The sequence below is a fragment of the Eubalaena glacialis genome, chromosome 14 (assembly GCF_028564815.1).
Source record: "Eubalaena glacialis isolate mEubGla1 chromosome 14, mEubGla1.1.hap2.+ XY, whole genome shotgun sequence".
Lineage (NCBI taxonomy): Eukaryota > Metazoa > Chordata > Mammalia > Artiodactyla > Balaenidae > Eubalaena > Eubalaena glacialis.
The window spans coordinates 38,530,807-38,556,823 of record NC_083729.1 but is presented as its reverse complement, the minus strand read 5'-3'; the positions used below and the strand labels follow the sequence as shown (position 1 = coordinate 38,556,823).

Below are 26,017 nucleotides of genomic sequence, written 5' to 3'. Positions count from 1 at the left end.
CAAATGCGCCGAGGGCTCTATCAGCTGCAAAAGAATCCTCTAACGCTGGCTGCGCGTGTAACTATGCACGAGTTGCAGGGCTTTCTAGGAAAAATAAAAGCTCACCAGCACTGTCGCTGGGAGGCGGGAAAGAGCATGAAGTGGGACTATGAAAACCCTGCGCTTGCCCCATCCCTGCCGTCACCTCTTGCCATCCCAGGGAAAGCACTTCACCTCTCTCGGAGTCGGCATCCTTGTGTTAAAAATATCCACATCACTTCTATACACGGGGTGTGGAAGGACTAAAATGGAACAACAAACATGTCCAGAAAAGTAAAAGGTTATATTCAGATGTAAAGCATTATTGTCATGAGTCTGACCTGTAATCCATGATTACACACCCCGAGTAAAATTTGCAGAGGGCACGGGGGCTAAGCCACCTCCTCCCAGAGGTCACAGCACAGGACAAGTTCCTCTAGAAACCAGAGCCTAGAGAGGAGGAGAGAGGGAGCCCTAGAAGTCAAGGGGTGTAGCGCTGGGGTATGACCTTAGTGTCCCCAAAGAACATACAAAAAAGCCAGACAGCCTTCCCCAGGTCCTGGGCTCATCAAAGCTAAGTCCACGTCCACTGGGATCTTTCAGCCCATCCATCCTCCTCCTTCTCCTCCCAGGACATGTAATGGGCAACAGTTACTATGGAAGGTGCACACCTGAATGAAACCTTGGATATCTCAAAGACTGTCCAAAGTCACTACAGAAAAGTCTTTCCAGAGCTAAAGAAAAATAAAGCCGTATTCTTCCTCAGCCTACACCAGCAGTCAGCAGTTATATGTTTACCTATTTAATGGGAAGACAGATATTCAAATCCACCGCAGGAAAGAGTACCAGCCTCTATGAGATAGAGGTGACCTCCTGCTGATTTGCAGTTCTGGAGACGAAACCCCGTCTCCAACGCCCCTCAACCTGGCTGCAGAATCACTAACACACCCCAGGCTGAGGACTTTCGGGCCGGCAGCTACACACCACACTCAGCATCCCTCGTAGAAAGTTATGACCCGAGGCCTGGATTCATGTGGTTTTTCTAGGTGACTTTGAGGAAGGTATTTATTTTGTTTATGTGTCAGTTTTCAACTGTATAAAGTGGAGACAACAGTATCTGCTTCACAGGGAGGTTGTGAGGATTAAATTAGGTAATATATATAAAAGGACACATTTTTAAAAGGTATATAAAAAGCACAGGACCTGGCACATTGAGCAGTGTTCAATAAATATTAACTTCCTTCTCTTCTCTGGGTTCCAATTCCAGAGAAATCCAACACGATTTGTAAGTTCACAGATTGTATCTCTACTTTCTAATCTCCCTTTTCTCTGACAACACCCCTGCCCCCAACACACACACTCACACATGCACATATATACATTCTAACATCTTCGACTCTTCCTGTGTCCTACTTTTCAGCCAAAACTTCTAAGCTCAAATTCTAGTTCCAGAAACCCTTTCTGGTGGCTCTGGCCCACAGGAGCCCTTCTTTGTCTATGACTGTCAATGCTACTCATCTGACACTCACTGGCAAGAGACACAGTGACGTAAAACAAACAAACAAAACAACAACCCTGGCTTACAAATTCTCTGAATCCCAGCCTGCGTCTTTCAGTTGGCAATAACAATACCTGTTCTGCCTACCTCACAGTTTTGCTTTAGGCTCAAGTAAAATTACCTGTATAGAAGCGCTACATAATCTGCCATAACTATGTAAGTATAAGGTCTCCACTGCTTCATCCCATCACTGTCACCACCATTCCCACCACCACTCCCACAACTGCCATCATAATCATCACCACCACCACCATCATGACTATCACCATCACCTCCATAATCACCACCATTATCATCATTACTATCATTATCACCACCACCACCATCAATACTGCTACCACCATCACCACCACCGCTACCATCATGATCACTACTGCTACCACCATTGCTGCCACCAACATCACTGCAACTACCACCACCACCATCACCATCATCATGACACACAAAGGATCCTTAGGATGTAGGTACTCATTTAACTCGTTGAATTCACTAGCTCCTTCCTGACTTGCTGTGTAATGGAAATTTGTGCCAGGCTTTTCTTTGAAGAAAGTGCTGACGGATGGCAGTTGCCCTGAAGCAAGGAGGATAACCCCTCTTCCCTAAACATCCTTGGCCAGGCTCTGGAGAAAGGAGAATTCAAAATCAGCCAACCAAGTTCCCATGCACATCACTGCAAGCCCCAGCACACGCAGCTGCTGAGCAGCCGACTGAAAATTTATGCCTGCCAACCCTGTCATTTCTCAAAATTTCTGAGTTATTTATACTGTACCAGTCTGTGAGATTCAAATCCCCAGTTTCCTGAGATGTAGGAGAAACTGGCAAAATGCTCTTCTAGAAATTCCCAACCCGAAGTGGATGGCACCGAGGCTCCTAATGTTCTGCCTACTGAATTTCTCCTAATCTGATCCTACCCACTTAAATTAGCCTTGACCACCCCTCCCCCACTGAATCCCACTCTCATGGTACCCCTACTTGGGGGCCAGGAGTGTCTACCCCATCATTCTGTCTGCTTATGAAGACCCTGACGTCCATGCCCAAGTCCCACCTTTGCTGGAAGTCGGCCCAGGCTTTCCTAGCCCTCAATGATTGACAGCAGCTTTCTCTCATCAACATCACAGATCTTAGCTCTTGAGAAAAGTAACTTCCGTCTAAGTGATCCTTGACCAGCCTGTGAGCTCCCTGAACTTGGGCTCCAAAATTCTTCCTTGGGTTCAATGCTAGCTGGATGTATCTTAGGGACACAGTAAATACTTGCTGATAATAACTGATGATAGAAAGGCAGGATGCTTAGCAAGATCAGGTAAAGTAAGTTATCAGGACAATTTGCCTGTAAGAAAGGATAGGAGAAAAGCCCCACCCTTCAGTACAAGTCGTATGTGTCAAAAATGAGAAACTGGACATCTTAAAGAATAGTCCTCAGGTCCTGGTTGCCTGGTATCAGGCTCCAGATAGTTCTCTCTACTTGAAGATTTTAGCAAGCTTACCCTTGAGGCAGGACTGGATACCTTTAAGACACCCTGCCCACCCTCGTGTGCCCTGATCCTCTTCAATGTTCCTCAGTTTCCCTTCACTGGGCTACCCAAGAACTCTGGCTGCTCAGCCCTGGCTGCCACGGGCCCTCAGGCTGGTCCCCTGTCCTCTGTGCTCAGAGCTGTCCACATCCCAGCTCGCTGAGGCATCCAGGGCTCTGCTGGTTTCTGCACAGCCCGGGTCAGGCCTGGCTTTGGTCACTGGCCTATGCCCTCCATCATATCTGTGCTCAATCCACGTTCTGCATTCAGCCTCGCTTCTCCCATCAATCAATTTCTGTGGAACTCTTTGCTGCAACCAACACAGAATGAAACACCCGTCTTTCTCAGCGTTGTGTTTGAGGCCAGTAATAAAACTGCATCTCTTGCTAACATTTACTTGAGCACATACTATTTGCCAAGCACTCTTTCAAACCCTTTATATGTGTATTCAACCCTGTAAGGATTACAATAACTCCATGAAGCAGGGAGGTGGGTACTGGTATTTTCCCTGGTGAGTTAAATAATCAGCCCAAGGGCCCCTGCTGCTGGGAAGTGGCAGAGCCCTGATCCAGTCTGGAGAGGGAGGCTGCACTCTCAGCCTCTCTGCCATCCTGCCTCCATAGAACATCCACTACAGTGAAGAATGCTTCACTGACCCCAGCAATCACACTTTTGTTAATGTCTCCCCTGCCTTCAGTCCTTCACCTTCCTGTTCAAAAACAACTGGTCTGGTAAAGCCTCAAATTTGGCAGGAGGATTTCTTTCTTCTGGCAGTGGATGTATTTGCTTTAACCTTTGTTTCCCTTTGTTACAATGATCAAGAAACCAATTACTTAGCAACTGAATAGCCAGGCGTGAAAGTCAATTCCACTGCCTGTTTCCCACCTACAAGGAGAGGCTCCTGTGGAAGTTTCTGCAGGCTTAAGTCCCAGGAGAGAAGGGAGAATGTGGCCCAGTGGGTCCATTTGTTTATGGGGAATCAAGGCTTGCGGAGGGAGTGCTCACACCCACGTCCCCTGCCCCAGCACCTCAAGGAGCCAGGACATAGCAAACTCATGTTGAAATGTTGATTTATTTACGCCACTCTTCTCAAAGCTTCCCATAACTCCCTCTCCCCGCATTGCCGGCTGCCCCTGAGAATATTCGGCTCAGGTGAGCTCGTTCCTACACATTCCTACTACACTTCAAGCTCACTCCAACCACTGCACCTTTGGTTACCAGGCCCCTCCTGCCTGGAATTTCCTCCGTCCATCCCCTCTGCTCATAGAAATGCATCCTCCATGGCCAGCTCCAGCCCCACCTCCCATGGAGCCTCCAGAATCCCTGGAATCCTGAGGGCAAGCTCCCTGCTGTGTTCCTACTTGCAAAGTCTTTGCTACGAAAGTCAGTGCTTAATTATACACCGTCACACATTGGTTTCACGTGTGTCTTCTCAACTAGTCTGGGGGCAGAAATCACGTGTCTCGTGCTCCTGTATCTGCCACCGCATCTGAAATGGGGCTGGGAACACATAGAGGTGATGAACACACTTGACTGGCTGATGGAAACTGGAGGACTCCCTGGGCTTCGGCTGCTCTACCTCCAAGGCCAGTGTCAAATGGACAAATTGCAGGCCAGAGTCGCAGATCCTACCAACCCCCTGTGGCATCTCCTCCCCAAACCTCCAGACCCTGCTCTGTGAGCCTCGGGGCTGTCAGCGGCTCCTCCTGGACACTGTTCTGGGCGCGCGCACACACACACACACACACACACACACACACACACTTCTGGTGGAACGACGGGTTAAATCCTGCCATATCATCCAGCACTCCTATCTCTGGATCTGAAAGTTGCCAATACCTCAAGAAAAGGTAAATGTGTCACAGCATCAGCCCAGGGGTCCAGGGACCTCTAATTTCTGCATTTTCTAAAAGATTTGTAGTGCCAAAGTCTCTCCCACAGGAACTTTCTGAAATGCTCTCCACTCAGTGAGGCCTACTCCTCTAATTATTGCTCTCCTACAAATAAATAGTGACTTTGAGGAAAATTCAAAAGCACTGTTTTCCTCCCCTCCATTCTAAGCACAAAGGCTCAGTTTCTGTTTCTTCCCTTTATCCTGCTTTACAGAAGACATGTGTTATTATATCGCTCTCCCCTCTTATATCCTGAAGAATTGCCGATCCCTATAAGCCCAGGGGTATCAGAACATGATCTTTTGTGTACTTATTATTTCCAATGACTAACATGTGAAGGATGTAGCCTCAAGTTCCAGGGATTTAATGTAAAATCAGAGCTGCAAAAGAAAGGTTTGGTGGTTCTTAGGCGTCCAAGCACATCCCAGCTCAGAATGAGACACACATTTCCATCTGCGGTCTCGACTCCATGATAATCTCCAGGCAACCAAAAGCCAGTGCTTAGCGACACAAGCTGGAGGATCAGCCCGCGTATTTCTATTAAAGAGCGGCTCTGGCCTGGTGGGAAGCACAGATCTGAGCCGGTGGCCCCCAGGCAGAGACCAGCCACGTGGGTTTGGGGTAGGGCAGGAGGAAGGGTTTAATGAAGACAGTCAGTGGGAACAGAGTGGGTGGCAGGTTGTCCAGAAGTTAAAGGAGGAATTCAAAATGAGGCACAGGGAAGGCAGTTAACCCCCGCGGGGGAGGCCTGAAGCATCTCCTTGCACTTAACCTCTTACTCCCCTCTCTCCCTCTCTAGATGCTATGCCCATTGAGCGTGCAAGGAGACTTGGCTTAATTCCCTGGTGGGCCAGTGGTTAGGACTCCGTGCTTCCACTGCAGGGGGCACAGGTTTGATTCCTGGTCAGAGAACTAAGATCCAGCATGCCACGCAGCGCAGCCAAAAACAAAACAAAACAAAACCAGTACGAGGGAGCTTGGCTTCAGAAATTTGAATTTGGGGACCTCTAGTCCATCTTTCCCAATGAATCACGCTAAGTATAATAGGAAAGCTAACAGAGATTCTTGAAGTCATGATCTGACAGATTTTTATGGAGCTCAAGCTTTCCCAGATGCTGTGAGAGACAGAAACAAGAATCTAGGATCAGAGAGCACGTGGTGATTTCGGACCTAGGATACATGGGCTGGCGAGTGACCTCCACTAACCAGCTCTGGAACTGGAAAAAAGTACTTCCCAAGCCTCATCCATAAAAGAGGGATAATAGTACTTGCCCTGCTCGTCCCCGGGTTGTTGATCAGAGGAGAAAATTGTGTGTCTGGAAGAAGTTTTGCCTGTCTGTGGGGCCGGTGTATTAATACACTGATAGCCTAGGAAGGGGCTAAACTGGATAGAGAGAGGCCAACGCATCAAACAATGCAAAACAGTAAACCGGTGCAGGGCAGAGCTGCAGGACAAGGGAACCAAGAGACGGGACTCTCCTTTTCATAATGCCTAGTCACCTCTTGCCTGAAAGCTGGGCAATGGAAAGTATAGGAAAAGCAATTCACACCAATCCAGAGGGTTCCTTGGGGACAGCGCCTTTGTAGTAGGTCTTAACTGGTGTGTCCTGAACCAGTTCCATGGATTTTAATTCTCCAGGCCACAGCAATCCCCCAGGATCAGAGTCAACCTCAAACTGATGTCAACAGAGAGACACTCATGCCATCTCCACCCCAGATCTTTCAACTTGACCTCCCAGAGGGACATCAGCTCATTAGCAACCACATTCACACCATGGGGTACCCTTAAGAAAATCAAGTCCCAAGGAGGAAGAAGTCCCCAATGCAGAAAGGGTTTGTTTTTGAGATCTCGGAGCACCTGCCCCCTGTAATCTCATTTGAACCTTAGTCATTTCCTTTATATAAGGGCATATATGGATAAATATTTTTATAATGATAATTCTATGCCCACTACTAAACCAAATATCAAAAACAATGTAGAAATCAGTTAACTGCCTCCATTTATTATACATCCAAATTAACTCAGTCCAAGGCAATAAATATGTATTGAGCCCTTTCTATAAGCCGGCAGGCATCACACCAGGAAGAGAGATCAAAATGAAGACAACCCTAGGTCTCCCCTCAAAGGTCTCACAGAAGGGCTCTGGCATTCTGTAACTCCACCTTTGTTACAGAATGGGGTGTGTGAAAAGTGATAATGTTTGCTCAGCACATAGAGGTAACTGAATGAAGCTGCTCACAGTGGGCCCAGGGGCTCTGGCCACTAGGACCACCCTGGCAATTTCCTTCAGTTCTACCACTTACCAGCTGTATGACCTTGGGCAAGTGACCCAACTACTTGTGACTGAATTTCCTAATCTAGAAAATGGGGATAGTGATAGCAAATAACTCATTGGCTTCTTGTGAGGAACAAATACGCTAATACATACAAAACTTATAAAACAGTGCCTGACATGGAATAAGTGCTCAATTAATGTCAAACCATCACCATTTTCCCCATCTTTTCCTTTAAGAGGACCCTGTTAACCCTTTTTATGACACTGTACCTTATTCATTTTTATTTTCTATAATCCTTGGCCATAGTTCCTCTCAGAAGCTGTAAGAATTTCAGCAGCTCCAACTCTGCATACATTTCTCCTGGGTACCAAGTCTCCACAAGAACTTCAGGAATTCTACTCAGGACTTTGCAGTGTAAAGTACCCCCTCCCGACACTTTGGCCCATATTCTTCAGTCTCCTTTGGTTCACTGAAGACCTCTGCCCAATCCATCTACTGTGTGACAATATTTTTAGGTTAAATTTTTTAGGGCTGGGCTATCTGTAGACTTCCTTGCATTGCACTTACGTCTTATAGTGAGCGAGCCTCTTGTCTCCTCAGCTCAGCAGGGAAGAGCTGAGAGCCTGGCTGGTGGCTGGAAAAGCCTAATTACAGGCATGTGCATGGGGTGGGGTAGGGGAGGGGGAGTGGGGGCAGGACAGAAGGAGTAGGATGGAGGCAGGGACATTTGGTTGATTTTTTTAAAAAACAACTTTGAGATATACATTTGTCTCTCTGTATTCATGGAGGATTGGTACCAGGACCTGCCACAGATACCAAAATCCATGGATGTCCAAGTCCCTTATGTAAAATGGTGTAGTACGGTTGGTCCACCGTATCCAGGGAGTTCCTGCACCTGTGTATTCAACCAGTTGCGGATGGAATTTCCAATTGCTTGGTTGAGTCTGAAGATACAGAACCCCATTGCACCCCCATATGAAGAGCCAACTATAATTCACATACCATAAGTTCATTCATTTTAACTGCACAATTCGGTGGGTTTTGGTTTTTTTTTTTGGTATACTGACAGATACGTGCAACCATAACCACAGTCCATATTAGAACACTTTCCTCACCTCAAAAAGAAACCTACCTTTTAACTATCACACCCAACCCTCCAATTCCCCACCTCCAGCCTAGGCAACCACGAATCTGCTTTCTGTCTCTATAGTCCTCCTTATTTGGGACGTTTCATATAAGCCAAATCATACAACACATGGTCTTATGTGTCTGGTTTCTTTTATTCACACACAATATTTTCAAGGTTCATCCATGGTGTTGTATGTATCAGTACTTCATTCTTTTCTACAGCTCCATAAGAGTCCCTTGTATGAATATTCCACATTTTATTTATCCACTCAACAGTTGTTGGGCATTTGAATCATCTCTGTTTTTTGATCATTATGAAGAATGCTACTGTAAACATTACAAGTTTTTGTGTGAACATATGTTCTCATTTCTCTTGGGAATATACCTGGGCGTGGAATTGCTGGGTCACACGGTAACTCTATGTGTAATCGTTTGAGAATGTTTTCCAAAACAGCTGCCCATTTTACATTCTGCCATTTAGTTAATTATTGGACAGTTAGAAAGTCTCAAGCTGAGGCCTTAGTGTATACTCATCTTCTAAATTTTTAGCCTCAAGCTAATGTCACTTTACTCTCCCCTCCATGAGATCTTAGGAGCAAAGTTTTTCTCTTGTCAAAGAGAAACTTGATTGTGAGATTGCTCTGTCCCTGCTTGACTGTCAAAGAGTGAAGCTGTGTCCTTACCTTCCAGGGGGGGCTACAAGTTCTTGTCCTACCAGCCTCGGGGCTACAGGAGATTAAGAGGGCAGGGTTGTATCTGCACTGGCCGGGCCCACCGTGCCTGCATGTGGAAACGAGGAAGAGGAGATGCGCCGGCCAGCCCGAGGTCACTCAGCAACGGGCAGGGTCAGGATGAGTGGAGCCAGTTCCTGAGTCCTCCCTCCACCCAACCACCCGCCTCCTTTCCATACCTAAAGGTCTCACTAGTGCTCGCCTGAACAGTGAAGACTTCACACACGTGTTTGTTTACCTCTTTTGGAGAGGTTCTTTCATTTATTTCCTCTGCTCTCATTTGTCAGAAGGACGCCACACAGGCTGTGACAAGTGTCCGCAGGCTGTTTACTTCGTGCTTTTCTCGGGCGCTCGCCCTACAGCCACAGAAGGCCTGGATTTTTTTTAAAAAGGCGGTTCCTGACAACAATCTGTGTTCTCTTGGGCTGCCTCCTTACTCTTCCATGGCCTTTGTCTTCTGCCTTGCCCACCCCAGATTTTCTCAGCATTATCCAAAGTGTGAGCCTGACACCACTGAGCACCCTTGGGTGCCGGCTCACCCCAGGAAAGAGGGAGGAGAGGCGTGGGCTCCCCCAGAGGAGGAGGGTTCCCCAATTCAAGCCAGAAACAAGGCATAAACACACACTTCAGTGGAAAGGTAGCAAATCAAGTGAGACTGGAGGGTAGAAGGCAGACACCTTCACAAACACTGGCTTTCCTGTGGTCTCCATCGCCAAGTAATTTGGAGATCCCGAGCTCTGGCAAGGAAGGGGACCTCTGAGGCCAAGCCGGGCCTGGAGGACCTGGCTCAGCCTGCCCATGCCTGGTCTTCTCAGCTAAACTGATGCTGACACCTGTCTGCCTGCCTTCACTCCCCGGACAGGCTGCCTGCACTGCCTCATCCCACAAGCCCAGCTCATCGTCTCTTCTCCCCTCTGTCCACCCACCTCCCCCCTCTCGTCTCCCCAACCCTGATGTTCTCTTGTTTTCAGTTAAACTAAAGTGAAACCAGCTGTTTCCGTATAACACCCTTCATTTACATAAACCACCTTATCAAACCCAAATGGGCTGGCTCCAGGCCTAACTGTTCCGACACGCTCTCTGGGTGGCTGTCCAGCCCAGCTGTGACACTCCGGCCGCTGCCATATCCCGCCAGCTCTGCCCAGGCGAGCGCCTCCACACCCCTGAAGCTGCTACGCTCTCCGCCTGCGGCCCTTTCCGCCCCGGCCCGCATTTCCCGTCCACAGACGCCTTCCCAGGCTTCAGCCCACAATGGCGCTGGCCCACGCACTGTGCGTGCCACCCTCTCTGGTGTTCATTTTCATCTACTGTGACATCTCTTAAATAGCTACCTTTTAATAGTCTTTTCATCATAAATACTATACAAGATTATTAAAGAAAATCTGGCAAACTGAACAAGAATGAAAGAAAAATCATTCAAAACTCTACCATCCAAACACAACACTATGTATTCTGAAGTATTTCCTCTTAGGAGTGTGTGTGTGTGTGTGTGTGTGTGTGTGTGTGTGTGTGTGTTCACATCATAGATCTTGCCTTGTTGTTTAGCTTTTCAGTTCTGCCTCCCCTTGAAGACAATGACTGTTTGACAAGAAAGGGGAACATAACTTGGGCCCTGAAAGGAGCTGTGAAAACTTCAACCTCAGATGTTCTGTATGACATAGTCCGCAAAACACAGACGGACTCATACGTAGGCCAGGCTCTGAGGACTTGGCTTCTGCCTTCCTTGTCCTGCCCCCTTGCCAACCTGGGCCCCCTACCATGCTCCTGTGTGCCTCACCTCTGCCCCCAGCCTTCGCCTGCCCACCATGGAGGACTCAAGCCAGCAATAAATCTGGCCCACAGAAAGTAATTCCTACAAGTGCCTTGACTTTCCGGTTGGTGGGCAGATTGGTTTACTATACACAACCATGAAAGCTTCAGGGATCTGAGCTGAATTTGAATCACCTGGTTTTAAAGGAACTATAGAAACCTAAAAATAATTTATACGGTTGACTTTTCTCTCCTCCAATTGCATTTATTGTCTCAACCCTTTTCGGGTCTTTAATCCTACGTGGTCTTTTATAGCTGTCATTTAAGCCTGTGTTTTGCAAGCACAGGCCTTAATAACACCAACGGTAACAGCTACCTTTACCCTGACCCTTTAACAAGTCCAGGTGCTTCTTGATTCTGGTCCTGTTTTCCTCCACTGTCCTTGCAAAATGTTAGCTGAATAGGAGAGGCTTAATCTCAAATGTGTGTTGTTGATAAGCACTGTCTGGTACAACGATCAGAGCTTCACTAAAAATAAATGAGTTACAATTTTGAAAAAGAGTCAGAGAAGTCTTGTTAGAGACTAGACATTAAGAGATAAAGCTAAAGCCATCCTTACAAACTTCCCACTCACGGTGGGGAACGAAATGCTCCACCTACCTCTTCTACAGCTAGCATATGAAGTTTTATCTGCAATATTAAGTAAATTTACGAATAACAGACACTCTGTAATGAGTCTTTACCGTGTTTGGCTATGATGCTCCTTTAAAAGAACAGAGCATCTAAGATTCTCTATTTGGCTAAAGAAACCCTCAATGTGAGAGGATGTGAAAATTGCCCAGATAAAACATTATTCCTACACACTTACCTTTCTAAAGTAAGAAATTTCCTCAATACAAAGAAAGCTATTGCTCTCTCCTGTCCTAAGAACTCCGCATCCTAGATAACTTTAAAGAAAAAATAAGTAGCGACAGACAAGACCAACACAAAACCCACCAGATACCACATCGGTCGTTCTCTGTGTCCACAGAGCTCCTTCTCAATAAAACCATCTCTTCTCACGTGAGCCCCAGAACCATACCCTCCAAATTCTGCCCTCTTTTCACCATAAGTGGTAAGCTCCCTCAGACAAATTCAGAAAATCGTCCCTACTTTTTCCTGGCTGATGTCAATTTCGTTCTAAGAGGGTGCAGGTGCTGCAGAAGTCACCACGGGGGTGGGCGTGGGACATAGCCCGCCGTCCACCCACATCTCTTGCCATTTCCCTCTTGAGACCAAGGTCACACGTAACTCAGTGACACCAAAACAAGGCCATGACTTAGCCCCACCAGCACCACCCTCTGCCGAGCTAATCGGCAAACGCGGAAGAGCTCGTGTGGGTTGAGTAAAACCTGGGCGAGGCTTGAACATCTACATCCACCTCTAGGAGGCTCAAACGCCTTTCATTTGTCCTTTGTTCACGTGTCGGGTAGAAAGCACTTGCTCCTAGAAAGGCCCCCAGGGAACCTCACTCTCTAATGAGGAGGAGCTGAGTTCTTCAGGGTTCACCAGAGCTTTAGTGAATTCTAAAATGCTCATACAGAAGAGCCAATTCCCAATCTTATTAATATTTAAAACCTTCCTTCTTGCAAATTCATGCCCTGGATCCCTAAGATGTGCTTAGAGGCCAACAACAACAGATGCACTGGCTGGACATTTTCTTTTAAATCTAATTATTGTTAAAACAAAATAAAACAAAAAATGAAGACTCTCATTGGGCTGAAAGGACAGCATGCCCTAGTCCTCCATTACTTTAAATTATTTTGCATAAAACTTCAGGGTAAGGAAAGAACAATAATCTCTTCAGTCTAAAACACACTATGGTAAATTCTAGCAAAAGGATACTTTTTCAGGGGCTGATCATAAGGGAAAATAGAAATTTGAGGAGGGAAGCCCAAGAAAGGGTTCTCTATTGGGTGTGCATGTGTAATCCCTAAGAGCTGGGTGCTTCTGGAGAGCTATGCATGGTATTCATTCCTTCCCATGTGTGACAAGCCAATAAAAGCACCACTTGATTAAATTGCCATCAATGAAAGACCCTACGGACTCTCAAAAAATTCCTAATCTGATTATGGCTTGTTGACTTTAACATGAAATGAGAATCATATTTTCTGTTGAGAGACATTTACCCTCCTCCCAGTTAATGCTAAAACCAGAACTTTGTAAAGTGGGTCACTCAGCCAAGCAGCCTCACTAGACAAATGAGGAAACCCAGGACCAGAGAGACGAGGTGGCTTGTCCAGGGTCACATCACTGGTTCTAACAGAAGTGGAACTCCTGACTCACAGCGCTGTTTACACTGTATTCAGTGAACTGTGTTCTCCTTTCGACAAGAGTAGTTCAGAGATGCTAAAGTAGGATGAGGAAGAGTATTGCTACTGTAACTGATAAAGGACGCTTTAAGACCCTAGAATTACTTCGCTTGAGAAAAGGAAGCTGTAGGAGAAAATAAAAGCTGCTCTTTAGTCTCTGAAGGGCTGTCAGTGTGGAGGACATGACAGATGTGCTCTGTAGAACTCCAGGGGATTGACCACTGGAGCCTGCAAGAATGAAAGCTGCGGGCAAGCTGGATTTGGATCAGTCCCCAGAAGTTTCTAACGAGAAGGCACATCCCACAAGGCCGGGGCTGCGTGTTGTTCTTCGGGGAAGCGTGCTCACAAATTAGGCTCCTCATACGTATGCTTGGTGTGAATAGGGAGAGAATGCTGGCACCCAGAGGCTTGAGTGTCACCTGCCAGAAATAATATTAAAGGGAATCCTCCTTGGGGTGGGAGTTTGAACCACACCAGCAGATCTTAAACATGGTTGATGGTTAGAATCTCTGGGAATGCTTTTAAATACAGATTACTGAAACCAAAGGGTGGAAATTGGCCTGGAAATAGGTAATTGAAAAACATTCTATGATTTCAATGATTCTATAAATAGGGAACCACTGAAATGGATCAGTGGCTCTCATACTTTTTGACAGTGACCCGTAGGATGGAAACCATCTTTGCACTGAAACTCAGGATATGCACATTTACATAACTGAAACAGAAGTTTCACAAAACATTTGGTGCCCCTACTGCAGGTGATGCACTTTGATATGTTCTATTTCATTTTGTATATTTTTTTAAAACATTGGTTGAGACTCACTAAATTCATTTCACAACCAACTCATGAAAACACTGAACTACATAACCTCCAAGAAACAGAAAGTAAAGGTGAGAAAAAGAAAGTGTGCCCACAGGAAGAAGGAACCATGGGTTTAGATTCTCTTGGCGTTTGGCATGTGGTTTGGTTGTTTTAGGTACAGGAGAGAAGGGACCAAACAGAACCTTGAAGGGAGCACTCATTCAAAAACAAGTATTCAAAGAGCAGACTGCTGTAATTAAAAAACATCACAGGTAGGCAGTTACTGAATCCTTGAGAAGCAAAACATCTGAGCAAATCTCCATGCATGTGAGTTATCTTCCCTTGGAGAGGGAGCAAAGATCAGACTAATCTATGCAGCTTAATTATGCAAGCGACTGAAAGGGTGTTTCGCTTCCTTTGCATCTGCATTATTATTTGGAGAAAATGGCTGTTAATTAAAATGTAGCAAAGCTTACTCAAAGCCCAATGTGCTCCATCATACTATGGTGAAGCAGGCCCCTCCCAGGCTCTATGGAAAGCCTTAGGGGCCAGTGGATGCCCTTCATGGTGAAGATGAGCTTTAGATGGTCAGCTGAGGACATGTAGATGTCTTGTGCCACTCAGGGAAAGGAGGAAGTTGCATGCCTCTCCCACCCATTTCTCTGCTTTTATGTCAACTTGATAATTCATGTCCTCCTTACCTGATACCTGGATTACTAAAACATGGTAGAGCGGAAAGCCCAGAGCGGTGCCTCTCACACTTCAATGTGCATGTGCATCACCTGAATCTTGTTAAGATGCAGTCTGAGTAGGTCTGGGTGGGATATGAGAATGTGCATTTCTAACCAGGTCCCAGGTGATGCCCATGTTACCGGCCCCCAGACTACACTCTGAGTAGCAAAGACTTAGACTTCAGAGCCAGGTATATTAGGATTTGAATCCCCACTTTGCCACTTTCTTTCTTGTAAATGTTTTGGAAACATTTTTAATAATAACCTTTATTGGGGTGGAGGGAAGTTTCTGTTCATAATAGTAATGTAGGACAGGGCAAATTATTTCACATCCCTGAACTCAGTCTCGTCTGTCAACAGAAAATAACCCCCACCTTTGGGCTGGGGGTTGGGGAGGGATATTGAAAGCTCTCACCCATGCTCTCTCCTGCCCTTACAGTCCTAAAAGTGGGGTCTTCCTACACTTTCCACTCCTTCACTGCTCCTCTTTTCCAGTGCACTCTGGCCTCTGCCCTTGACTCCCCCTTGAGACCGCTCTCCCCAAGGACGCCAGGATCCAACAGGTGCTGCAGCTCATTTTGATCCCTCTTGAATACGAGACTGTTAACAACCCCCTTTGTTCTCAAAATGCTCTTTGGTTTGGGGACCAGCCTCCACTGCACTCTAGCATCTCACACCTGCTCCTCTGGTCAGTCTCCCTCTGTCCGTTCCATGCACTTGGAGCTTCCTCAGGCTCTGTCCTTGGCTTGGCTTTCTGTCGTATTCTTTCTACACATACTTCCTTGACCATCATGGCATTGCATCCTCTGAATGTTAATCCCCAAATTGAGATCTACAGCACAGAGCACTCCTCCCAGCTCCAGGCCCAGAGATCCCCCAGCCCTCTGGTTATGATGTCCCCAAGACATATCCAACACTGTGTCCAAACAGAACTTGTCACTTCCCCTTGTATTCCCACAGGCAGCCCAAGGACCTACCATCCCCCCATCTTATTAGCTATTCTAGGCCCTCTGGCATTTACCCTCCACTGGGTTTGCACCATTATTTTTTGAATTCACACATGGATTTATTATCTCCCTAATAATTATATAGTAAATGCCTTAATGCCCTCACAGCACCTAGCATGATACCATATATGCATATTTATAACTTAAGTCACCAATAAGTTATTTCAGGACCAGAATGTGAATTACACTTTGCTACACAAGCAGAGAAAACTGCATCCATGGGGCTTCCCTGGTGGCGCAGCAGTTGAGAGTCTGCCTGCTAATGCAGGGGACACGGGTTCGAGCCCTGGTCTGGGAAGATCCCACATGCCGCGGAGCAACTAGGCCCGTGAGCCAAAACTACTGAGCCTGCGCGTCTGGAGCCTGTGCTCCCCAACAAGAGAGGCCACGATAGTGAGAGGCCCGTGCACCGCGATGAAGAGTGGTCCCCGCTTGCCGCAACTAGAGAACGCCCTCGCACAGAAACGAAGACCCAACACAACCAATAAATAAATAAATAAATAAACAAATAAAATTAAAAAAAAAAAAAAACTGCATCCACTAACAGCTCTTGACATTGTTAATGGTTTCTACCCAGGAAGAAAAGTACTAGACTCCATTAAGTTTGTAGGCCACAAATTAAACCTCCACAAATTCTGCATCAAAAAAAATGGGGTAGAGGGCTTCCCTGGTGGCTCAGTGGTTGAGAATCTGCCTGCCAAGGCAGGGGACACGGGTTCGAGCCCTGGTCCGGGAAGATCCCACATGCCACGGAGCAACTAAGCCCGTGCACCACAACTACTGAGCCTGCGCCCTAGAGCCCATGAGCCACAACTACTGAGCCCACGAGCCACAACTACTGAGCCCGCGTGCCACAACTACTGAAGCCCGCACGCCTAGAGCCCATGCTCTGCAACAAGAGAAGCCACCGCAATGAGAAGCCCACGCACCGCAACAAAGAGTAGCCCCCGCTCGCCGCAGCTAGAGAAAGCCCGTGCGCAGCAATGAAGACCCAACGCAGCCAAAAATAAATAAATTAAATAAATAAATTTTTTTTTAAATGGGGTAGAGGGAAGAATCCCTGTTTTTCTAGCACTTGAGGAATAGACACTCAAGTTTTGGCTGGCTGGCATTATCAGGAAAGTCATGGAATCATCATGACAGAGATACACAACTGTATTGCACTATAACCTTTATACATCTGGCTCCTCTCCTTGACTATACATGAAGCACCTGGGCGGCAGGGGCAATGTCTGCAGGTTATAGCCCCAGAAGTCTAGGGCTGTGCTCAATATATTAGAGCTGTTGAGTGAGTGAGTGAGTGAGTGAGTGAGTGAGAAAATGGACAGGTAGACAGAGAAACTAGTCTACTGATCCTGAAGTAGGTCTTTCAGCCACAAGTCCTGAAAACTGGGGCTGATGAGATTAGGCTGGTCCTCAAAGACTTTAAGCAGCTCTCAGTGAGAATCATCTAATCCAAGGAACACCGGAATCCCAGTGTGCCACTGAGCAGAGTCTGGACCAGAAGCCAAGACTTCTTGCCTCACTGAATAAAAGCAACCACTTCTCAGCAGCGCCTCCTTGGTGTCTGACTGTGCCTTCTCCTTACACAAAGCATTCACAGGCTCTGTCTTACTTCTTCTCCATGAACCCATGGGTCAGACAAGACACCTATGATGAGGGTACTTGTCTAGCTGCCTTCATTAAGGAAAGCAGTTCCTAAGCACCAATCCCACACATTTTCAACAATGCCGTCATGTTACTGCTGTGTCCCCAGAGTGGCCCAGTGAAGTGTGGGCTTGAACTTCAGCAGGACACTCATTCTAGGCTCTGGCATGTGTCGGTCAGTGACCCCCAGGAGGCTTCCAGGAAGCAGACTGCCAATCTCCACATGGCCCCTTTCCAGATTTCTGAGCTAAGTTAACCTATTCTGTCATTTCCAAACCCTTCATCTCACAGACTCTTTTCTCTTCACAGCTTTCCCTTTGAAATCTACTCTGTGTTAGAAGCCTTCAAGTTCCATCTGGCTGAAGCCAGAGGCCAAGAAGGGGTCCCGGCTGCTCCACGTGGTGGTTTCTGCCAAGAGATGCTTCTAAGGTACATTTCTGAGGCCACTCCATGCCACCTGCAAAGCCTGTCTCTCACTGTCCCCAGAGAGGCTCCTAGCAGCCTCCTGAATTATCCCCACTGCTGGGAGCTGTCAGACGCCTTCTCCCTGACAATGGCTTAGACTCACCCTCCACAATCAGGGTCCTGCAGCATGTGGCCCTCCACCCACCAGGCAGGAGGCTACACTCCCAAGGCAGAGCCCCTGCTCCACACACCTGAAGCACAGTAGATACAGGGTGACGGCCATGTGTGATGTCTTTCCTACTTCTTCCCTTATCCTGCCACACCTGGAGCTCACTCCGAGGGCAATGCCACTGCAGCTGCGGAAGCATGGATTATAGGTCCTCCATCTGTCACAGACTAGTTGTGTGGGTCCCAGCAGGACACTGACCTCTCATCTGCTCTCTGATCCAGGATCACACCCTCCCTGCCTATCTTTCAGAGTACCGTAAAGATCCATCGAGACTACGAAAGTACTTTGGAAAATGCTTGCTTTTATTACTGGTATTATTCTAATACTACCACCAATATGTCCCCCCACCCAGAAAGCTGCTCTGGTGGAGAAAGAAAGAACCCAAAACACACTCATTCCCTTGAACTCAGTTACCAAAAGGTTTGAGCAGGATTCCCCTGGCTCCCCGGCAAACTAAAGATTCTCTTTTTTTCTCTAGTTTCTTTGTCAACACCCCACCTGTAACCACTGCACCACACTGTCTCCAGTCTTGGAAGCCAGACAACATGAGCGGTCCAGTTATCCTTTGGCCTGGAAGGTTCCTGAAGTCTCAGGAAACTGAGACTGACAGACACTCTGAGTGCTCATCTCATCAATCCACCCTCTGCCTCCACGCAGGGCTTGCAAAGAATACTCTTGCAAAGCAGTTTCTCATACGGTCTCCAGGGTTTAGGGGAAATGAGACCACGTGCAGCCCAGGGGCATGGCCTCCTGGAGATGGAGAGTCACAGCTGCTCGGGCCACATTTGGGATTCACTGACCTGTCATCCCGAGAGACTGCCACGCTCCGGGTGCACAACGCAGCGCCTCTGGAAAGCAGAACACTCATCCTCTGGTGTTGGGCAGGCGTCGTCCACGCCGCAGCCCATTTCCTCAGCAATTCGTGTTTTCAGAAATGCTGGGGAGAGGTGCATAGTGGTGGGGCTGGGGAAGGCGTTTATAGGAAAAGACACAGCTTTTTCTTGTTTGTTGGTCTTAAATGACCCTATCTTCTTAATGTTGATTGAGAAGCATTTTCCCTGGATTCCCGTCCAGGGCAAGTTGTAAAGAAAACTGCTTTAGGCGGAAAATGCCAATGGTCAGTACCTCTTGGGACACTGAGGCAGAAGACACAAGCCCTTCCTTAAGTCTGAACCGCGGCGCACACACGTGAGCAGCCCACAGCGATCGGCCCAGCTCAACAACACTGAAATCATCCACCCATGCACAGCAGTTCCGGTTTTCATTCTGTGATGGGCATCGCTTCTTGCCTCAGTCCCCATTCCCTCCCCACCCCGCCGAGAGCCGTGACCTCGACAAGCTGCCCTCAGCACACACTCCTCACAGGCCCCCACGCCACGTGGGCTGCTGCTGGGCCGGGAATTGGCGGTGGGTCTCCATGCAGCATCTCCCGGGACTGCTCACTGCGCCTTCCACACCCACAGCTCCGGCCCCCAAGCCCTGGCTGTGCTGTCGCCCAGCCTCGGGACCTCCCTGCCCACCCCTCCGCCCCTGCCCCACCCTCCTCTATGGTGGGAAGGAGAAGACTGAACTAGTGTCCATCGAGGACCTGCTTCGTGCTGGGCCCTTCAACACACACCAGGTCACGTGATGCTCGTGACCGCCTTCCTGAGGAAGGAGAAAGAAGCTGGGGCTCTAAAATATTAAGAAACTCACCCGAAGACCCTGAGCTGGTAAGTGAAAGAGTCAGGATCTGACCCGCAGCCTGCCTCTGCGCCCGGTGCCCCCGTGCCCCTGCCCACCGAGTGGCCTGAGCCCCAAGGCAGCACTAGAATCGGAAAGGCATGTTCGGGCCCCATTTCAGCGCTCTCCAGATTCCTCACCACCGCCTCCTCCCACTTCCCAGTTGCTCCCAGTCCAGGACTAAGCACGCAGCTCCCTCCGGACTCCAGAACAACCGGTCCATGGTGACAATGGCCTTCAGAGACTGTTTTGTGGGGAGGCTCCGCTTGTGCGTGGTGACATTTTTTTTTTTTTAAACAGCAACTTAGCAGTGGCATTCCTAGAATCATTAACTACACATGGAACTTAGAAGTGATTATTCTCAGGTGTTTTGTTTTGCTTTGTTTTTTAAGTACCCTGCAGCGTGAGTTTGGGTGCCCTGCTCACACATTCCTGGGCACTTGGCTGGGTGGAGGCGGTGGGGGGAGTTTACTGGAAAGGGCCATTTACAGAAATGCCACTCTGTCGCTTCTACCTTGCACATAACCAGAAATGAGATTCCGGCTCTGTCTGAGGGAGGAGGCAGTAGACGGTCTCCATGGCAACCCTACGCAGCCTGTGGAATAAGGACCTAAAGAAGGTTTGGGGGAAATTAAGTTGTGGTTGTCCATGTGTTTGGCCTACCTTGTTACGGGCAGTGGCTTGGAATGCCTGTCCGAAGGAAGGACACAGGTATGGTGACCCGGAGGGGACGTTCCAGGAACGACTTCAACAAGCACTGCACGACTGATCCCTGCCTGGATGGCTTTTCTAAATGCTTCACTGTGGAAGGTTAACCCTGCCAGGAAAGCTAACACTAAGGGGGGGGGAGGGGGTGGAGGGTGTGTGTGTGTGTGTGTGTGTGTGTGTGTGTGTGTGTGTGTGTGTGTGTGTGTGTGTGTGTGTGTGTGTGTGTGTGTAGAGAGGAAGAGAGGAAGGGAGAGGTTGAATAATTTAAAACACATTTTCTAGCTTATTTCCCTATGGTTTTATTTGTTTTTGCTGATTTTGTTGGCTTTAGTTGCTATTTTAACACTTGTTAAATGTCAGAGCATTCTCAGCTACGCACTTTAGGAACAATATGGCCAACATCATTTCAGGAACAGTCCTAAACACTCAGCTACGGGTTGACCACACCTTAACAGTCTTCCTTGGTATGGAATCACAGTGTTTGGGATGAGGCAAATTATGACCCGCAGCGTCGGCAAGTCTATGGAACTGTCAATATCACTCTAATAAGATGTGCACGCATCCCAGTTCTGTTAGCCACTGCCCTGTGACCTTTGGCAAGCTCCTAAACCAATCTGAGCCTCAGTTTCCTGAAGACGATAATCTCCTTTCATCTCATAAAGGCAGTTTGACTGTGAACGTGCTTTGTAAAACATAATATAATCTACAAATGGAAGAGAGTGGTATTATCATACTATTAATAATTACAGGATTTAATGCAAAAAGGTTGTATTACTAATGACAACATTATTTTGGCAAAACAATTTGCTGTTTTTCTTCCCTCATCTTTCTCTAAGTTCAAAGACAGTGAAAGACAGAAGCCTGCATGGCTGGCTGGCTGGCTGGCTTCAAGGTCAAAACTCAGTCATGCATTTTTACATGGCACAAACAGTGGCCAATCGATTGGACACAGAAATCAGAGTGCTAAGTAGAAAGCTGCCTGAATAGATGACTGCAGGGCTCGGAGGAAGGAGGCGGGAGGCACAGCCTGCCTGCTCCCCTCTCGCCAGGGTTTTGCCAACCCTGGAGAATAGTCCTTTCCTATCGGAGAAAGCAACACCTCAGAGAGGTTCTCCACTTTGCCCCGGTGGGACCTCATTAGCCTCACTCAGGCTTGTTCCCATCTGGCTGGTGTTGAGAAACCTGTGAGTGTGAGGAGGAAAATAGAGCGCGTGCACAGGAGGGAGGGCTCTTGATGGAAAGACACCCAGGCCAGGCAGCGTGCCCTCTAGATCCTCACTTCTCGACGAGGTCCCTGAACAGCAGCCACAGCAAGACTGGCAGCTGGGTAGACACACAGAATCGGCGGCCATACCCTTACCCACTGAGTCAGAATCTGCATGGTAACGCGAGGCATACTCCTGTGCAGTTAACATTTGAGGAAACGCTGCTCTGGTACCCGAGAGCTAGGGAGTGGGGTGGTGGTGGCAGGGGTGAGACTCCTTGGTTGGGTATTTGGTGAACTTTTACCATCTGCCTTAATCCTGATGAGTTACTGTAGCCCCTGCATCCTGATCATCTGGTAAGGAGCAGGATCCCCACGCAGGCCATGCCGGCTTCTAGCAAGAAACCGATAGGCTAGATGGGCCCCTTCAGATGACAGCTTTCTCCTCTTCTCCACTCAGGACAACCTGTGGGTCGGCCCCTTTGGCACTGTGGGAAATGCGTCTTTCCAGATGCTAGGCCTTTGTCCAAAGGGCATGAGTGGCTGGAGTAGCCACTTCCGGTCACACTTCCTTAGCACTCAGAAGTAGGCTGTGCTCTGAGCTTTCAAGCCGAGACCCTGGAGCCCTCCCCTTCCCTCCTCCCTCCAGGCTGTGCAGCAACTGGCCTGCCAGCCTCCTCCCATGGCCAGGGGCCCGGCTGCCTCCTCAGCACTGTTTCTTCCCAATGCCTAGGACTTGCCTTATCATCTTCATCCTGTGCCTGAGAAGCGGGCCCCTAGGGCCAATGACAAGACTGGGGAATGGAGAACAGTCGGGGCCCCTCAACTCTAATGCAATTCCTTCCCCTTCTGAACCCAGTTCTTGGTTTTCCATCCATTAACCAACCACCTGCACTCAGAAAATGTACCCAAAGTCTCCTTGTGCTTTTCCTATCTCCAAAATAAGGTGATAATCACACTCCCCACCTTAGAGGTTTGAGAAGATGAAACAGAATTACAGAAATGAAAACTGGGAGAGACATGAGAGATCATTTTGGACAATGTTTTCTTTATTAATATAGATGCCAGGCACTGTTCCCAGCACTCCATAAATCCTAACCCATCTAATCGGCACAAGGCTAGAAGCAGATACTACCGGTGTGCCCAGTTTAGGATGGGGCCCAGGGACCCAGAGAGGCAAGGAGTTTGCTGATGGTCACCCAAGTGGGGAAGTGCCAGAGCGATGCCGGGACGCAAGCAGGCTCAGATCTGCTCTGCTCAGCCTTGGAGAGCAGGCCCAGGGCAGATCTGGGCCTCGGAACCAAGCTTCCCACTTGCTCTAGGCCGCTGCCCCTTCTCCAGGATAGAACAGTTCGTGATGCAATCAAGGCCGTGCAGACTGGCTTTGGGGGAAAACACAAGGCGTGTGCATGACAAGAGTCAGCCACACCCTCGAGTGCCACCTCCACAGCAGGGAAAGTCTAGTAGGACAAGTGGGAAATGCATTCTACCGTGGTTACCTTCCTGCCAGGGATAAATCCAGTCTAGTCTGATTTTTCCCTAATTCTGCAGGAGAGTAACCCCAGAAGCTCTTCAGAAAACACAGAAGGGCCTCAGACATTCTTAGCCTCTGAAACCAAACATAATCCAGTACATTCAAATGTTTCCTCAATATCCAGTTGGTCTGCCTCTAATTCCTGAAAGTAGCTCAACAGGGGCCAATTTATTTCTCCCTTTTGCCAACTTAAAACCCTTTCACTCCCAGTCAGATGCTCCGTGATACTTAAGACTCAATTTTCTTCTCTCCGGCTTCCTCCCCCATTGCTGATCCAATCACTTCAAGGGTTTTAACCTTTGCTCTTCAGCAATTTAATGCACTCGGGGGCCCCTCTGACTGTCTTTCTCCCCTCCCTTGTTCTGGAGCTGACCAGGGGCACCACCCAGCACGGTGCCCACAGGGGGCGTGAGAGGGATGCCATCTGTGCACCCTCATCCACCCGGGACCCCCACCAGGTCCTCTGGACCTGGTCTGATGAGAAGCCCAGTGCAGCCCTCCAGGCAGACCCCCTGCCGAACACTGGCCCAGCCAAGCGGGGGAACCAATCTCCAACAGTGCTGCTCCCTTCCCCCACCCCTGGCCTCAGCAGGCCTTGCACACCCAGCCAGGCATCTCAGAAGCTGCTGGAACACTGACACCCAGAGCTCCTGCCTGACAGAGGGCGGTGGGCCAGCAGCAACAGATCATGGCCCCTGCTCCCGCTGCCCTGTAACCAGGGGACACGTGGAGGAACGCAGCACCCTGCTGAGGCAGAGGCAGCTGCCCACCACACCCCGGCACAGGGTAAGACTGAGGAATGACCCGGGGTCACACCAGCCAGGCCTGTGTTCAGAAGCAGATGAAAGATATTCAGAGAGAACGTGGGAAACCCTAAAACCCTCCCCCGACTCAAACCGAGCGGAGCAGTGCACAGCACCACAGGGAGAAGGGGCTCACCTTGGTTTAACTGTGGGTGTTTGGGCTTTGTTTTAGTAAATGCACAATTTTAAATCTCCAGAGTATCTCAGAGCAGTTCCCCAGCTGGAGAGCTGTAAGGGCTTAACTAACCTAATTACCTGCAACTTCCTGCCTCCAGAAACCTGTTCTCCAAAACTTGACAGTGTCCTGGCCCAGGCTATGCCCTATGCGCAGCACTAGACCCCCAAACTCAGCATCTCTATACCCAGCAGAAGCCCAAAGGAGCAGGAGATGCCCGACAGGCCAGGAGCTCGAGACTCTTCAACTTGGCCTTAGTGACTATCTGACCAGCTCTGGCCCAGCTAATTAAGAGGAGAATTTATATTAGATTCCAGTGTGTTCCGGGAAACCATGTCATGCTCCATACCTGGGAAGTGTGGGTGGGGAAGGAAGGCTGAAGTGCTTCACTGAAAGCACCCCCCCTGCACACACCCGTGCGTACACACACACTCGAACACCATACTGCACACAAACACAGCCTTCCTCCTACTGAGCCTCTTGGATAAAAAGACCGTAAAGGGAACTCCTTCCCACTGTGGGAACCACAGCTCACTCAGTTTGTGACCTGTGTGTCCCGAGAACAGAGCTGGGTCAGCAGTTCAGGTCGGCATGTGTGTGCACTGACCACAAGGGCCAAGAGCCAGTCCTCACGCACCCTTCATGAAGCACACATCGTGTTTTCACATCACAGCTGAAAGGCTTACCCCCTTGCCTCCACCCTCCCTGCCTGTCTCCCTCTGTTCATCCCAGCACCAGCGGAGGCTTCAGCGGGGCCCTGGTCAACCCATCTGTCCCTTAGGAAGAGCCCGCAGGGCCATGATGCAGGGCCCAGTGAAAGCCCTGCTCTGCCTGGCTTTCAGGAAAGTACACGAGGGCTCTGATGTGCTGAAGCTGTGTTTTACTGGATGGCAGGATGTTTTTAGCTGATTATTAAAGTCACAGTCTACTATAGCCCATCAACAACCAATTTGGTCCCAGTAAAATGGATTCCAAGTCCCTCAGCACTAGTCTCCTAGCAATAAGCTCATCAATATACATAATGTTTAGAAGCTGGATATTGATTGTGGAGTTTAATGGACTCATTATTCAGGGTTCCGCTTGACCTCTGGAATAACATTTTATTGGAGCTTCCCTCTCCTCCCACTACCAAATTCCAAAACTGGGGAGCTGGGGGGAGGGGTAGCAGGGATGTTGGAGAGGAAGCAAAGAGGTTCCTGGGGCTTGGCCATAAATCAAGGATGCTCATGACCTGGGCTCACATTGGTTTTGCCCAGCCAATGTGAAGTAGCCTGTAATACTGCCTGCCTCCAGCATCACTGCATTAACAAGGAGCTACTGTTGCCATAGGATACAGCAAGCACCCGTGGTGTGATTTACTTTGGTGGCAGCCAGTGATCCTCTGTGCCACAATGCCCGCAGAGGCACCTTAGAGTCCCTGCCAGTGTCTGTACAATGGTCAGCAGAAGCGCCAAGCCCTGCTCTCAAACACAGTCCCCATGGCCCAGCTCCCCAGCATCCCTGACTCCTCCGCCAGGACCGGCGGACACATTCACAGCACAGGGGCTGCCCCCATGCTCCCCCCAAGTCCCTGCTCTCAGGAGCATGTCCCGTGCAGGGCTGGGGGAAAGGTGAGCTTCTGGGGCAGAGAGGAGAGGGGTGAGTCATTGAAAAGAAGAATGCAGATGGGACGGGCGGTCCAGCCCCCAAGCAGGTCACAGGGAGACTTTTTCCACAAAGAGATTAACTTGATTCTTTTTCCTCCCTATGAGATCCCTGAGCAGAGCCCGCTGGTAAGCCCTGGCCACTTAGTAATCATCACCGAGTGTGGAGCTAAGACATTTCACCTCTTGGCA

The 26,017-nt window shown here is 48.7% G+C and overlaps 1 protein-coding gene across 5 annotated transcripts in view; it reads right to left on the bottom strand.

Moving 5' to 3' along the window:
- The window catches only part of PRKCE (protein kinase C epsilon), a 508,978-nt gene that overhangs the window by 235,505 nt on the left and 247,456 nt on the right, over positions 1 to 26,017 (bottom strand). Inside the window, exons 2-3 of one of the 5 annotated variants that reach the window (XM_061168697.1) lie at positions 20,422 to 20,448; positions 18,837 to 18,973 (exon numbers count right to left, since the gene is read on the bottom strand). The exons of 3 other annotated variants lie outside the window; for them this stretch is intronic. In XM_061168697.1, the coding sequence (XP_061024680.1) occupies positions 18,837 to 18,843 (7 nt within the window). In that variant the 5' untranslated portion in view covers positions 18,844 to 18,973; positions 20,422 to 20,448. Of the gene's footprint in view, positions 1 to 18,836; positions 19,141 to 20,421; positions 20,449 to 26,017 lie in introns of those variants that run through there. One more of the 5 variants, XM_061168698.1, reaches the window with a different exon arrangement.